Source organism: Scyliorhinus torazame, chromosome 17 (genome assembly GCF_047496885.1).
Source record: "Scyliorhinus torazame isolate Kashiwa2021f chromosome 17, sScyTor2.1, whole genome shotgun sequence".
Taxonomy (NCBI): Eukaryota; Metazoa; Chordata; class Chondrichthyes; order Carcharhiniformes; family Scyliorhinidae; genus Scyliorhinus; species Scyliorhinus torazame.
The window spans coordinates 24,531,669-24,548,227 of record NC_092723.1 but is presented as its reverse complement, the minus strand read 5'-3'; the positions used below and the strand labels follow the sequence as shown (position 1 = coordinate 24,548,227).

The window sequence follows — 16,559 nt, the reverse complement described above, 5'->3', positions numbered from 1 at the left end:
GCGGGGAGGTGGGGTAATCAGCCAGGTTCCTGCTCCTGGTCAATGTCCAGTGATCCCTGGGTGAGAGAGCGGGGGGAAGTCAGCCAGGGTTCCTGATCCTGAACACTGAACTCTGTCCAGCGCGCTCTGCGTTAGAGAGAGAGAGGGGGGAAAATCAGCCAGGGTTCCTGATCCTGATCACTGTCCAGTGAGCTCTGGGTTAGAGAGAGAGGGAAAATCAGCCAGGGTTCCTGATCCTGATCATTGTCCAGTGACCTCTGGGTTAGAAAGAGAGGTGGAAATCAGCCAGGGTTCCTGATCCTGATCACTGTCCAGTGAGCTCTGGGTTAGAGAGAGGGGGAAATCAGCCAGGGTTCCTGCTCCTGGTCACTGTCCAGTGAGCTCTGGGTTAGAGAGAGAGAAGGGAAATCAGCCAGGTTTCTGCTCCTGGTCAATGTCCAGTGATCCCTGGGTGAGAGAGTGGGGGGAAGTCAGCCAGGGTTCCTGATCCTGAACACTGAACTCTGTCCAGCGCGCTCTGCGTTAGAGAGAGAGGGGGAAAATCAGCCAGGGTTCCTGATCCTGATCACTGTCCAGTGAGCTCTGGGTTAGAGAGAGGGAAAATCAGCCAGGTTCCTGCTCCTGATCACTGTCCAGTGATCCCTGGGTGAGAGAGCGGGGGGGTGGGGTAATCAGCCAGGTTCCTGCTCCTGGTCAATGTCCAGTGATCCCTGGGTGAGAGAGCGGGGGGAAGTCAGCCAGGGTTCCTGATCCTGAACACTGAACTCTGTCCAGCGCGCTCTGCGTTAGAGAGAGAGAGGGGGGGAAAATCAGCCAGGGTTCCTGATCCTGATCACTGTCCAGTGAGCTCTGGGTTAGAGAGAGAGGGAAAATCAGCCAGGGTTCCTGATCCTGATCATTGTCCAGTGACCTCTGGGTTAGAAAGAGAGGTGGAAATCAGCCAGGGTTCCTGATCCTGATCACTGTCCAGTGAGCTCTGGGTTAGAGAGAGGGGGAAATCAGCCAGGGTTCCTGCTCCTGGTCACTGTCCAGTGAGCTCTGGGTTAGAGAGAGAGAAGGGAAATCAGCCAGGTTTCTGCTCCTGGTCAATGTCCAGTGATCCCTGGGTGAGAGAGTGGGGGGAAGTCAGCCAGGGTTCCTGATCCTGAACACTGAACTCTGTCCAGCGTGCTCTGCGTTAGAGAGAGAGAGAGGGGGAAAATCAGCCAGGGTTCCTGATCCTGATCACTGTCCAGTGAGCTCTGGGTTAGAGAGAGAGGGAAAATCAGCCAGGGTTCCTGATCCTGATCATTGTCCAGTGAACTCTGGGTTAGAAAGAGAGGGGGAAATCAGCCAGGGTTCCTAATCCTGTTCACTGTCCAGTGAGCTCTGGGTTAGAGAGAGGGGGAAATCAGCCAGGGTTCCTGCTCCTGGTCACTGTCCAGTGAGCTCTGGGTTAGAGAGAGAGAAGGGAAATCAGCCAGGGTTCCTGCTCCTGATCACTGTCCAGTGAGCTCTGGGTTCGAGAGAGGGGGAAATCAGCCAGGGTTCCTGATCATTGTCCAGTGAGCTCTGGGTTAGAAAGAGAGAGGGGAAATCAGCCAGGTTCCTGCTCCTGATCACTGTCCAGTGATCCCTGGGTGAGAGAGCGGGGGGGAAATCAGCCAGGGTTCCTGATCCTGAACACTGAACACTGTCCAGCGCGCTCTTCGTTAGAGAGAGAGAGAGGGGGAAAATCAGCCAGGGTTCCTGATCCTGATCACTGTTTTGTGATGCCTAGCTTAGAGAGAGAGGGGAAATCAGCCAGGGGTCCTGATCCTGATTACTGTCATGTGAGCCTGATTAGTTGCCAGATGAGAGTGAATATTTGTCAGACATGAGCGCACACATATGGGAACATCCAGGACTTGTAGTTTTTTTCAAGTTACTAGTTAAAATCAAGTTGTGAACATCTGCTGTAAATTCTCTTTCTCCCCATCCTCTCTCCTGTGCAGACTGCTGTGTACACTGTATCCTGGCCTGCCTGTTCTGTCAGTTCCTCACCTGGTGCAATATCATTCTAGACTGTGCAACCTGTGGCACCTGTAGCTCAGACAGCTCTTGCTGTTTCTGCTGTGGCTCGGAGGAGTGTGTGCCTTGTGACCTGCCGTGCGATCTGGATTGTGGGATTGTCGATGCGTGTTGCGAATCAGCAGACTGCCTGGAGATCTGCATGGAGTGCTGTGGTCTCTGCTTCTCATCATAAATGTGAATCCTGGGAATCCAGACTGGCATCAATGAGAATGCAACAGTTTGTTATGGTCAGTCTCAGAGGCTCTCCAAATGTTAGAGGACGTGTCCTCAAGATGAGAACAGGTTTTCAACTCTGAAACTGACTGTTGTCAAGACTGGAAGACAAGACAAGACTGTGATGTTATTGGCATCTCCTTCACTTTGTTTTAGCAGCAAGTTTTGTTCAATAATTATTTTTAAAACTATGCTCTTCAGACACTTTAATATCCAAAGCTTTTTTGTTGAGTAGTTTATATGGTTCCCCTTCGCCTGTTAGAATACTCCTCCAATGACGTCCCATGTTGAATTTCAGCTTCAGTCCTTGGAGACTCGATCCCAGTCCCATTGCATCCTGTGGGAAATGGGTTGCAAGTGGGGTCATGGGGGACATGCTGTGTTGGCGGTGAGCGATGGAGGGTTTTCCTCTTGAGCTCCAATCTTCTCCTGCCCACGATCCTCAGGCTGCCTGCTCCCTCACCCCTCCCAATAACAGGGACAAAGTCGTGAGAGTAAGGCCGTTTCCCAGTTTTCATTGGCAATGAGGCCACCTTTCACACCCTATTCACAGAATTCCCTTGTGCATTTTAAATAACTCCAGATTCCATTTGTTGTCAAGAACTTGTCTCGTTCATTCTTTAAAGCCATTAAGATTCCTTGGAGGAGAAATTGGTCCACATCGCACTTATTTCACAAGCAGAAATTGGATGCAAAAGAAACAATTTCATCCTGTGCCTTGACGCCACCTGAACAAAATCAAACCCAAATGGTGTCAGGCCTCTTCTCAGGCATTTATAGCAGCCACCCAAAACAGGGATAAGGCCCCCTTTACATATGTTAATGAAGGCATGAGGCCTACTTTTTCTGTTTTTTGAGATGTGGATATGGCATTGCCATGGGAAATGGTCTTGACTATTCCCCCAGTTCTCTCCTCCTCTCAGCCCTTGAGCAATATGGCAATTCATTAGTCGGGTACTATTAATGGTGGGATCAGTGATCGCAGAGCGACGGAGGTTGGATCTGAGACCTTTCTAACCGTTAATGTGATAAGCACGGTAGCATGGTGGTTAGCACAATTGCTTCACAGCTCCAGGGTCCCAGGTTCAATTCTCGGCTTGGGTCACTGTCTGTGCGGAGTCTGCACGTTCTCCCCGTGTGTGCGTGGGTTTCCTCCGGGTGCTCCGCTTTTCTCCCACAGTCCAAAGATGTGCAGGTTGGGTGGATTGGCCATGCTAAATTGCCCTTAGTGTCCAAAATTGCCCTTAGTGTTGGGTGGGGTTACTGGGTTATGGGAATAGGGTGGAGGTGTGGACCTTGGGTCGGGTGTTCTTTCCAAGAGCCGGTGCAGACTCGATGGGCCGAATGGCCTCCTTCTGCACTAAGTTCTATGTTCACTAATTCCTCACGTGTTTTTTTCTCATTTCTTGAAGATACTGACATTCAATGGGTTATTTTTGATGCCTTGCACTTCCTTGCTCGATGGATTATGTTTGATTAGACTGTGGGTATTGCGGCTAGTTTGGACACAGCCGGGCCCACCATTTCTCTTTATCACCTCTCCCTGTAACCTCCTCCAGTCCGCCAATCCCCTCTTCCCAGGAACATGGGCTGCAGAGGTTTGTTAAACAATATCAGACTGATGTCCCTTGGGCTGACCAGGGACATTGTGGGCTAATCACAGCAAGAGATTAACCAATACAACAGGAATCAAACCGAGGGACCCTTGAAGCCAAATGCCAAATATTGTGAATGAATTGCTCAGTAGATGAAAACTCATTGAAATATGGGTGATACTTTCACTATAATCACATCGGATTGTATGTTTTGATGGCGGGTGTGACATATATGATCAAGTGGCTCCATTTACCTGTTCAGTGATGATGTTTCCATTGGAACACTACAAGTTTACAGGAACTTTGATGTGCAATGAATAAATAAATAGTACAATAATACTGTGTCACATTGCGGTGCGATACCAGAAGAATTTACGGTAATTGGCAAAAGAACCAGAGAGGAGATGAGAATTTAAAAAAGATTATAGGTGGGGTCCTCTGGTCCCCCAGCCGTGTGTTTCTCGACAGAGCAGCGTTCGCTGGCGGCGAGATTCTGCCTTCCTGCCGCATGTCAGTTGGATTTCCCATTGAAGCCACCCTGCGGCGCCAGGAAATCCTTGGGCGGTGGTGCGCTCCTGGTGGAAAGAGAGAATCGCAACGGCCAGAGAATTCCAGCCTGATCTGGAACCTGTTCCTGAAAAGGGGGAATGGGGGCGTTGCGGAGGGGGCATATCCTATAGTCACTTTAAAAAAAGAAGTAGAATAAATACTTGAGCAAAGAACAAAGAAAAGTACAGCACAGGAACAGGCCCTTCAACCCTCCAAGCCTGTGCCGACCATGCTGCCCGTCTAAACTAAAATCTTCTGCACTTCCTGGGTCCGTATCCCTCTATTCCAATCCTATTCATGTATTTGTCAAGATGCCCCTTAAACGTCACTATCACCCCTGCTTCCACCACCTCCTCCGGCAGCGAGTTCCAGGCACCCACTACCCTCTGTGTAAAAACCTTGCCTCGTACATCTCCTCTAAACCTTGCCCCTCGCACTTTAAACCTATGCCCCCTAGTAATTGACCCCTCTACCCTGGGAAAAAGCTTCTGACTATCCACTCTGTCTATGCCCCTCATAATCTTGTAGACCTCTATCAGGTCGCCCTCAACCTCCGTCGTTCCAGTGAGAACAAACCAAGTTTATTCAACCTCTCCTCATAGCTAATGCCCTCCATACCAGGCAACATCCTGGTAAATCTCTTCTGCACCCTCTCTAAAGCCTCCACATCCTTCTGGTAGTGTGGCGACCAGAATTGAACACTATACTCCAAGTGTGGCCTAACTAAGGTTCTATACAGCTACAACATGACTTGTCAATTTTTATACTCAATGCCCCGGCCAATGAAGGCAAGCATGCTGTATGCCTTCTTGACTACCTTCTCCACCAGTGTTGCCCCTTTCAGTGACCTGTGGACCTGCACACCTAGATCCCTCTGACTTTCAATACTCTTGAGGGTTCTACCATTCACTGTATATTCCCTACCTGCATTAGACCTTCCAAAATGCATTACCTCACATTTGTCCGGATTAAACTCCATCTGCCATCTCTCCGCCCAAGTCTGCAAACAATCTAAATCCTGCTGTATCCTCTGACAGTCCTCATCGCTATCCGCAATTCCACCAACCTTTGTGTCGTCTGCAATCTGACCAGTTACATTTTCCTCCAAATCATTTACATATACTACGAACAGCAAAGGTCCCAGCCTGATCCCTGCGGAGCACCACTAGTCACAGCCCTCCAATCAGAAAAGCACCCTTCCATTGCTACTCTCTGCCTTCTATAACCTAACCAGATCTGTATCCATCTTGCCAGCTCACCCCTGATCCCGTGTGACTTCGCCTTTTGTACCAGTCTGCCATTAGGGACCTTGTCAAAGGCCTTACTGAAGTCCATATAGACAACATGCACTGCCCTACCTGCATCAATCATCTTTGTGACCTCCTTGACAAACTCTATCAAGTTAGTGAGACATGACCTCCCCTTCACAGGGAAAAAAATGTCATGCCAATGGGGAAGGAGCGGGGTAGTTAATTGGTTGGCTCTTTCAAAGATCTGTCACCGTGGTAATGGGCCGAATGGACTCTTGTGTTGTATCATTGTCTGGTTCTATGAATGCTGCCATGTTAACAGAGTGACTGCACATTTTTCCCCTTTCTATAAATCTCTTGTTTTAACCAGTTAACCAAGCAGAATGCTGAGACAGTAAGAGGAATTGATTTTATGTTCGCTTTATTCCAGAGGCCAATTTGACAAAATATTTTTGCCTTACTCTGTGCGATCTTATGATCTAAATATTCACAGTTGCTGAACTAAGGTCCAATATTTTGCAAGATTTTTGTTTGAGGAGAATATTCCTTTCACTTTTCTCACATTCCTTATTTCATGCGCTATGTAATATTCAAGGCCGTTTAGGACTTTCCTCATCTCAACTTGATGTGCCTCCTGTTTACGTTCTCATAGCATCAAAGTCAAGATTCACTGCAGCATCTCCTTCTCTAACTGCTCCATCCTGACTTCCTCAAATTGTGAAATGCCAAATCTCCTTCAGTCTTCACTTCTTGCACGACCTGTTAAAACCCACGGTTTCCTATTGTCTAATCGATGCCTTTTCATTTACTTGTTTGCTTTCAGCTTTCCCTGTATCTTCCAAAGGAAAATTTGCACCTATATAGCGCCCGCAACATTTTGTTTTTATTGCAAGTGCTTATACAGTTGAAACATCGCAGGCAAATTGGCACATAGCAAAACCCCACAACCTAATTCATCTGTTTGTAGTAATGTTGGTTGAAATATTTGAGAACTTTCCAGCCCTTCCAAATGTGCCATTGGTTCTTTTACGTCCATTTGAGAAGGTAGACTAGATTTGATGCCTCAGCTGACCTCCAACAGTGCAGCACCCCCTTAGTACTGCTCTAGGAGTGTCAGCCTAGATTGTGGGGCTCACTTCTCTTGGATGGTGTTTAAACCCAGAACCTTCTAACTGAGAGGTGAGCTATCACTGACACCTCCAATTTGTGTTTCGATTGTATTGGGCAAATCATCTGGAAAGCATTTTTTTCTGAATCTTAAATAATGTTGAAATGGATCAAACTCTTTTTCTTCTGTTCACGTCGGGTCGTGTGTCTCAATCTCTCTGTATCAATTTTTCACACTGGGTATTGAGAACTGTAACACCAATATTTCTGCGCGCTGGTGTATGTGTTGGGTCCGGTGGGGTGTTTGACACACTGCTCCAGCTGTCAGTGGCTGTGCCTTCCTTTCACTTGGCATTGCTGCTCATTCTCCATCTGGTCTTCTACGCTACCAGAGGCTTACCTTTCAACCTTTCTACCCTCGTTCTGTAAGTTGCTCTTCCACCACCTCATGCCTTGCTGCCTTCCTTGGCCTTCATATTTCTCTCATGCCCCTCTTTTGATTGGAATCTTTGCTCTCTTCCCTTTTAGCCTTAAGTTTCCCTTCTTAGCGGCTCATTTGCCTTTCCCTGCTATGTGACACTATATGAAGAGCACCGAATTCTCCTTGTGTCTTGGCCAAAAGGCCTTCCTCAACCAACATCAACAGAAAATAGATGGCTGATCCACTATGAAGGGTTACTCTGAGAAGGACAAGTTTCATTAAAAAAGCTAGGCCGAATTCCCTTCAGTTTTGATGGTTGACGGATAATCTAGTTGAGGTATTTTATATGGTAAAGATAGGGTGGACAACGAGAGACTATTACCCCTGGTACAGGAATCACAGGAGCACAACCATAAAGTTCGAACCAGGCCTTTCAGGGGTGATGTCAGGAAGCACTTTTTCCACACAAAAGGGAGTGGAAATCTGGAACACTCTCCCCAAAAAGCTATGGATGCTGGGGCGGGGTGGAGGGGGGGGGGAAGGTGGTGTCAGTTGAAAATTACATGGCAGATGGGCAGGATTTTATTGGGTGAGTGGATTGAGGAATCTGAAGCAAAGACAGGTAAGTGGAGTTGAGACATAGGTCAGCCATGATCTGATTGGATGACTGAACACACATTCCCGAACAGCACTTCTTTAAAAAAAAAAAGTTTTAATCCCAATTCAGCTGCAGGACATGAGCTAGTCTCAGACTGTTCACCTCGCAGAACACATACTGCCTGTTTCAGTTCTGGGGCGAAATACTCCGTTATCGGCGGAAAGTCCGCCGATCGGCGCAAAAAACGGCGCAAATCCCACTTGCGTCACGTCATAAAAATGGGACGATAGTCTCCGGCCCGAAATGGGCTAGCAGCGACGTAACAGGATCCGCGCTTGCGCAGTGGTTCACGCCGTGCAGCGTCATACGCGCTGCACGGCGTGACGGCTCATAAGGCCGCGCAGCTCCCCCCCAACCGACTGGAACACCCGACCGCAACACCCGACTGGATGGCTGGCCGTCGCTCAGCCCCGAGGTTCGAGTCACGCGATGTGGAGGCGCTCCTGGACGCGGTGGAGCAGAGGAGGGATGCCCTGTATCCCGGGCACGGCCGCAGAGTTGCCCCACGCCACAGCCGGCGTCTGTGGAGGGAAGTGGCAGAGGCCGTCACCGCTGTGGCCCTGACACCACGGACAGGCACCCAGTGCCACAAGAAGGTGAACGACCTCGTCAGAGCAGGCAGGGTGAGCCTCCCCCATATCCCCCCTCCCCCATATCCCCCCTCCCCATATCCCCCCTCCCCCATATCCCCCCTCCCCCATATCCCCCCTCCCCCATATCCCCCCTCCCCCATATCCCCCCTCCCCCATATCCCCCCTCCCCCATATCCCCCCTCCCCCATATCCCTCCTCCCCCATATCCCCCTCCCCCATATCCCCCCTCCTCCATATACCCCCTCCCCCATATCCCCCCTCCCCCATATCCCTCATATCCCCCCTCCCCCATATCCCCCCTCCCCCATATCCCCCCTCCCCCATACCCCCCTCCCCCATATCACCCCTCCCCATATCACCCCTCCCCCATATACTCCATATCCCCCATATCCCCCCTCCCCCATATCCCCCCTCCCCTATATCCCCCCCATATCCCCCCTCCCCATATCCCCCCTCCCCCATATCCCCCTCCCCCATATACCCCATATCCCCCCTCCCCATATCCCCCCTCCCCCATATCCCCCCTCCCCCATATCCCCCCTCCCCATATCCCCCATCCCCCATATCCCCAAGTGAATCCAGCCCTAACCTTAACCTCTGCAATGCACGCGCAACCGATGGCGTGCATTCATATACCTGCCTAACACTGTTGCCTTTTACCCCTGCCACCCCCCCCCCCCACAGGAGAAGCGCGCACACAACAATAGGGAGCATGTGAGGACTGGAGGAGGGCCCGCTGATGAGAGGCCACTGACCGTACACGAGGAAAGGGCCCTGGAACTGGCTGGCGGACCTGAGGACCGGGAGGTTGCTGATGCAGAGGTCGGGGGCCCACCAGCAAGTGAGCCACCGACAGCCCGTCCCCATATCCCCCCTCCCCTATATCCCCCTCCCCCGTATCACCTGATCACTGCCTGATGTCTAACCATGCATGCTTCATTGTGTATCGCAGGACCAAACGTCCAGGCACCCATCCTCGCAGATGCACACCGCCCGCAGGATGCCCCTCGCACACCACGGGAGACGGAGAGACCCGCACCCTCCAGCATGCGACGCCCGCAGGATGCCCCTCGGAGACCACAGGAGACGGAGAGACCCGCACCCTCCAGCATGCGACGCCCGCAGGATGCCCCTCGGAGACCACGGGAGACGGAGAGACCCGGACCCTCCAGCATGCGACGCCCGCAGGATGCCCCTCGGAGACCACGGGAGACGGAGAGACCCGGACCCTCCAGCATGCGATGCCCGCAGGATGCCCCTCGTACACCACGGGAGACGGAGAGACCCGGACCCTCCAGCATGCGACGCCCGCAGGATGCCCCTTGCACACCACGGGAGACGGAGAGACCTGGAGAAACAGGGAGACGACACCCCCGTCACGTGCGGGAGCGACCACCCAGCGATGAGGGGGGCAGCCACAGGCCCCCGTCACATCCGAGCCAGGACACCACTACCCAGGACACCACTACCCAGGACACCACTACCCAGGACACCCCTACCCGGGACAGCACTACCCGGGACAGCACTACCCAGGACACCCCTACCCGGGAAGACGAAATACCGGACAGTGACTCAGAGTGGATGGGTGGAGACGAACCCCCACCCCAAAGTGCCATGGAGTCAGAGTGGGACGAAGAGCACGACACAACGCCACTGCTGTCACCAACACCCTCCACCATCGCAGAAACACTCACCACGGTTGGGCACTTTAGTGATGAGGCGTCTGGTACACTCACTGGTGCGCACAACACAGCCGTCCCGGTACAGCAGGTGGAGGTAGGAGCAGCAGAGGGACCGGGCGGTCGGAGGGCAGCCCAGGCCAAGCGAACATCTGCCGCCCAGATGGATCCCGGGTTCCTGCAGTTACCACACCCACACATAGATCCGATGCAACCACCGACCCGGAGACGAGCGAAGAGGGTGACGGGCGGCTTGCGGCGGCTGCGGTCGCAGGTGGAGGAGTCCACCCGCGTCCAGGAGCTGGGAGTGGTCCCGGTCATGCGTGCCACCCAGGCTGACACCGCACGGGTGGCGTCCGCGGTGGAGGCAATGGTTGCGACGGTGTCAGGCATGGGGAACGGTTTGCGAGGCCTGGGGCCTTCCGTGCAGGCGGCGTCTGTGGCCCAGGAAATGGCTGCCCTCTCACAGGAGGCCATGAGCCAGTGCCAGCGCCAGATGGCAGAGGCGCTCAACGCCATAGCCCAGTCTCAGCAGGCCATGGCCCAGTCTCAGCAGGCCATGGCCCAGTATCTGCAGGCCATGGCCCAGTCTCAGCAGGCCATCGCTGAGGGCATCGGCGCCAGTGGCCATGTGCGAGCCGGCGTCGCATTGTCACAGACAGGGTTTGCCAACACCCTGGGCTCCATGGCTGCAAACCTGCAGACCCCTGTCGATACCAGCACGGGCCTCCAGGACTGGCAGCGCCAGATGTCGGGGGGGCGTCGGATGGCCAGTCCGTTCGCATCCCCCACCCATGTAGAGGCCTGGGGGCCATCGGGCACCCCGAGGGAGGAGGAGGTGGTGTGGTCCGTCCCGGCTCCCTCTGTAGGGGAGGTCCCGGTACACCGCGACACCTCGGACTCCCCCCCTTCCGTCCCAGGTGCATCGGGTGGGCAACGGGCAGGACAGGCTGGCAGCTCGCCATCCCAGTCGCCCGGGCCGCAGCCTGGCCCATCTAGGCCAGGACGCCCCAGGAAACGGCCGCCAAAGGGATCCAGTGTCAGAGGGCAGGAATCACAGGAGTCCACCTCCAGTTCTGCTGTACCGTCTGGGGAACCACGTAGACGTAGTCAAAGGGCCCGTAAGGCCAAACAATTAGACACTGAGTAAGTTGGCACGGGTGCAGGGCACAGATGAGTTTTAGGGGCTAGGGCACGTGCATGAACTCCTTTGGTTATTAAAGTCAATGTTACACCTACCGAAGCTGCCTTTGTGCTCTGTCCAAAGTGTGCGGGCGTGTCATGTACGTTGAGCGCAAGTGTGTGTGTGAGGGGTGGTCTTACCTCAGCCCCAGGTGAGTCTGCCCCCTTCCCCCTGGGCCGCCATCAACATCCCCCGGGCAGAGGACGGGATCGTGCGCTGCAGTGTCACAGCCGCATGCAGGGATGGTCCGGGTGGATGGTGGTACTGTGGCCATGGGTCAGACATAGTCCAACGATGTAGAGCCAGGAGCTCATCGCAGGGCGGGTTGTCATCATCCTCCATGGCCTGCGATAGACACGCGTCCACCCGCAACTGTGTGAGCCCGGCCCGTTGTGCCGCCGGTGGATCGGCAATGTGGGGGGGGGGGGGGGGGTTGGGGAGGGGGGTGAGGGTGCTGGGTGGGTGGATGGGTGGGGGGTGTGGGTGGTCGGCTGTTGCCATGGTGTGCGGTCTGTGGCCATACTACCCGATTCCCACGCCCATCTAGTCAGTGAAGCGGGCGTCTATCAGTCTGTCCCGTGCCCGCTGGGCCAGCCGGTAACGGTGGACAGCCACCCGCCTGTGTCTACCCCGTCTGCCCTGACCATTGCCCCCATCCCCCTCATCTGGGGAGGACTGGGCCTCTTCCTGCTGCTCCTCCACTCCGCCCTCCTCTGCCTGCGGCACATCGCCCCTCTGCTGGGCTATGTTGTGCAGGACGCAGCACACCACAATGATGCGGCCGACCCTATCTGACCGATACTGGAGGGCGCCCCCAGAGAGGTCCAGGCACCTGAAACGCATCTTCAGCACGCCAAAGTACCTCTCGATCACTCCCCTTGTCGCTACATGGGCATCATTGTAGCGGTTCTCCGCCTCATTGCGTGGCCTCCGTATAGGCGTCATCAGCCACGATCGCAATGGGTAGCCCCTGTCGCCCAGCAACCAGCCCCTCAGCCGGGTTGGCGTCCCTCATACATGCCGGGGATGGATGACCGCGACAACACGAATGAGTCGTGTACACTGCCTGGGTGACGGGCGCAGACGTGCAGGATCATCATGCGGTGGTCGCAGACCACCTGCACGTTCATCGAATAGGTCCCCTTCCTATTAGTGAACACGGCCCTGTTATCTGCAGGTGGCCGCACGGCGACGTGCATCCCATCGATCGCGCCCTGGACCATGGGGAACCCGGCCACGGCAGAGAAGCCCACGGCCCGGGCGTCTTGGCTGGCCCGGTCCACGGGGAAGCGGATGTAGCGGTGCGCCATGGCATAAAGGGCATCTGTCACTGCCCGGATGCACCGGTGCACCGATGTCTGCGATATGCCGGACAGGTCCCCACTCGGTGCCTGGAATGACCCCGTTGCATAAAAGTTCAGGGCCACCGTAACCTTGACGGACATGGGGAGAGGGTGTCCCCCGCCAGTGCCACGCGGTGACAGGTGTGCCAGCAGGTGGCAGATGTGTGCCACGGTTTCCCGGCTCATCCGGACTCTCCTCCTGCATTCCCGGTCCGTGAGGTCCTGGTATGACTGCCAGGGCCGGTACACACGGGGCGCCCTCGGGTGCCTCCGTTGCCGTGGGGCCGCGACGTCCTCCTCCCCCTCCTCGTCCTGTCGGTCAGGTGTCCCTCCAGCCTGGGCGGCTGCCGCCTGCCCCTCTGCGGCAGCCTGCGCCGCCTCTCTGGCACGCTCCTCCTCCTCCTCCTCCTCCTCATCCAGGGCAACATAGACATGAGCGGCTGCCACCACGGCGGCCAACATCGCTGGATGATCTGAAAACATGACGGCCTGGTGGGGGGGAGGGGAACAACGACATGTCATCATTGCCCATATCCCCTCCTCCCCCCAGCCAGGTGGCATGGACCGCATGGGTCCAACTGTTGGAGGCTGGCATCTGGCCAGGTGGACCAACTCATTTGTCCTCCCATCACCCTCCTTGGCACGGACCCCCTCCCCAACCTCCACCCCAGCACGGACCCCCTCCCCAACCTCCACCCCAGCACGGACCCCAACCCCCAACCTCCACCCCAGCACGGACCCCCTCCCCAACCTCCACGCCAGCACGGACCCCCTCCCCAACCTCCACCCCAGCACGGACCCCCTCCCCAACCTCCACCCCAGCACGGACCCCCTCCAACCCCCAACCTCCACCCCGGCATGGATCCCCTCCCCAACCTCCACCCCAGCACGGACCCCCCCCAACCCCCAACCTCCACCCCGGCACGGACCCCCTCCCCAACCTCCACCCCAGCACGGACCCCCCCCAACCCGCAACCTCCACCCCAGCACGGACCCCCTCCCGGCACTCCCCCGGAGCCCAGCCTACTCTAACCACCCCCCCCCCCCCCGCCGCACACACACACACACAAGCCGAGACACACCTCTCCTCACGCAATCAGTCTGCGGCCACGCCATTTCCTGCCCAGAGCCAACCCCCCAGGCCGTCACTCACCTCCTCGCTGGTCGGCGTGAGCCTGGAGCACCGGGTCACGCCGATGAAAAGGAGGTTTGATTCACGTCGACGTGAACGGTCATCACGTCGACGGGACTTCGGCCCATCCGGAAGGGAGAATATCGGCAGGCCGAAAATCGGCTGCCTTGCACAGACCCGTGATATTCTCCGTGGCAGCGGCGCCATTAACGCCCCGCCGACTTTTCTCCCTTCGGAGACTTCGGCGGGGGGGGGGGGCGGGATTCACGGCGGCCAACGGCCATTCTCCGACCCTCTGGGGGGTCGGAGAATGACGCCCCTGTAGAGATGCCAGCGTTGGACTGGGGTGGGCACAGTAAGAAGTCTTGCAACACCAGGTTAAAGTCCAACAGATTTGTTTGGAATCACTAGCTTTCGGAGTGCAGCTCCTTCAGACTCACCTGATGAAGGAGCAGTGCTCCGAAAGCTAATGATTCCAAACAAACCTGTTGGACGTTAGCCTGGTGTTGTAAGACTTCTTACTGTTTCAGTTCAAACTCAGGACCTGAAGCTGCAGATGAGAGGACATCAATGAAAATTAGAGAATGTAACAATCACTCAACGACTCAATGTTCAGGATGCAGTTGTCATGTAGGATGTCAGAATGTAGTCATTCCAGTTGCGGTCATTAGCTGTAACAAAATTCTCATTTGCTGCTTGTTCTACTATAACGAATTATCAACTAACCCTGATACGTTGGGATGCTAATTTATTAACACCATTGACACAACAAAACCCCTGACAGAATGAAACACTTTACAATACCATCTCTGATGCAATAAAACTGTGGAGGTAAAACACTTTTCCTGCTCCTGAGCTTAGTTCATGTGTCAAGTGTTCTGGGTCAGGATTTAGAGAACCCCAAAGTGTATCATGGAGTTCACCTGACCCACAACGTTTAATAGATTGTGGTATGGGGAGCACACGGCCCACTCTCCAGGTGCGGTACAGCAGAAATGGAAAAGTATTTTTTAAAGCAAAACAATGTTTATTCTGTGAACTCAAGTTAACCTTTTTAAAACATACAGTGAACATCTTAACAACCACCAATTCAAATACAACCCCCAAAGACTACAACACTAAGTAATCCTTTAAGCTTTCCTTTTAACATCCATCCGACTTAAAAACAAAACCTTTAACAGAAGCGCATCAGTTAAAGTCACTACTGAAAACATTTATGATTCTGAATTCACCAAACGATCAAGAGATAGTCTTTTGATGGCAGAGAGAATAGCAGTACACCTGTTTGGTCTGGCTTCAGCTCCAACACTGAAAACAAAACTAAAATACACCCTGCAGCAAACAGCCTAAAACAAAACTAAAAAGCTGACAGACAACCTAGCTCCACCCACACTCTGACATCACTGCAGTAGTAAACACCCATTTCTTAAAGGTACTCTCACATGACACACGGTTCAGTTATATTCTAGTGATATAAAAAGGTATTTACAAACAGAAGGTTCCTAAAGGACAAGGGTCTGTTAACTCATGATAACGCGTCATCCCTCTCTCCATCTCTGGTTCTTTTTTTAATGTAAACATCCCAAACTACAAGCTGATAATTTGTTACCAGCATGAAATATTAAAGTCAAATTGAATGAATCATTGTGTTTTCATTTGCTAATGCAGACTATTTTATTTGTATTTCTGGGCAGTATATTCTCATCCTATTGTAATGTTGTTTTGTTTGGTGGGGACGGAGTGGAAGGGAGTAACTTTACATGTTTGTGCTGCCAGTGATGTAGTGATCCACAGGGAGCGAAGACTACTCAGATCCCCACACCCCTGTTATTTACACCAGGTTGAATGCAATAGTGAGAAGCTTCAGTAAAAAGGTTGAGCATTTCCTATGGTCCATCGGTGTGCCATCAACCATGAGACGTTAAGCTCTCTAAACTCCCCAAGCCTCTCCACCTCTCTCTTGTCCTTTAAGGCGCTCCTTAAAACGTACCTCTTTAACCAAAGTTTTGATCATCTGTCCTGATATCTTGGGTGAGATTCTCCGTCCCGCCGCACCAATTTCCTGGCCAATGGGGTTTCCCATTGTGGGCAGCCCCACGCCTTTGGGAAATCAACCAGGCAAGGGAGCGCTGTCAGCGTAACAGAGAATCCCAACAGTGGCGAGTTCAGCCCTTTGTGTGTCGCAATGTCAAATTTTGTCTGATAACTGGTTTGAAATTCAGTGGAAGCCACAATGAGATAACGGGGCTCCTGGTGCTTGAGTCAACTCAGGGAGGAATGTTGGCACAGTGGTTAGCACTGCTACTCACAGTGACAGGGACCCTGGTTCAATTCCAACCTCGGGTCACTGTCTGTGCGGAGTCTGCATGTTCCCCCCCGTGTCTGTGTGGGTTTCCTCCGGGTGCTCTGGTTTCCTCCCACAGTCCAAAAAGGTGCAGGTTTGGTGGATTGGCCGTGCTAAATTCACCCTTGTGTCCAAAGATGTGCAGGTTAGGTAGGGTCACATGGATAGGGCGGGAAAGTGGTCCTCGGTAAGGTGCTCTAGGTAAGGTGCCAACTCAATGGGTCGAATGGTCTCCTTCTGCACTGTAGCAATGTAATATATCGATTGCCTCCCATCATAAGTTTTCTCTCACCTATTCCACATCTTCCCCCTTCTCCTCCCGAATGTTTGGATCTGGTTAATGGAGAACGACTTCTTTGATATCTGAGTCCATCAGTTAATCGACAGTTGTGAGCTCGAGTTCTGAATTTTAATAATGAATTTTCAATATGGAATTTGGC

General features: G+C 53.5%; 1 protein-coding gene and 1 long non-coding RNA gene across 8 annotated transcripts in view; one reads left to right on the top strand and one right to left on the bottom strand.

Moving 5' to 3' along the window:
- mdfi (MyoD family inhibitor) overlaps nucleotides 1-4,197 on the top strand; it is a 132,181-nt gene extending 127,984 nt beyond the window's left edge. For all 7 annotated transcript variants that reach the window (XM_072480221.1, XM_072480220.1, XM_072480217.1 and 4 more), the window contains exon 5: nucleotides 1,974-4,197. In XM_072480221.1, the coding sequence (XP_072336322.1) occupies nucleotides 1,974-2,224 (251 nt within the window). In that variant the 3' untranslated portion in view covers nucleotides 2,225-4,197. The remainder of the gene's footprint in view (nucleotides 1-1,973) is intronic.
- Nucleotides 1-16,559, bottom strand: part of LOC140393790 (uncharacterized) — a 275,755-nt gene that overhangs the window by 111,744 nt on the left and 147,452 nt on the right. The gene's annotated exons all lie outside the window — the stretch shown is intronic.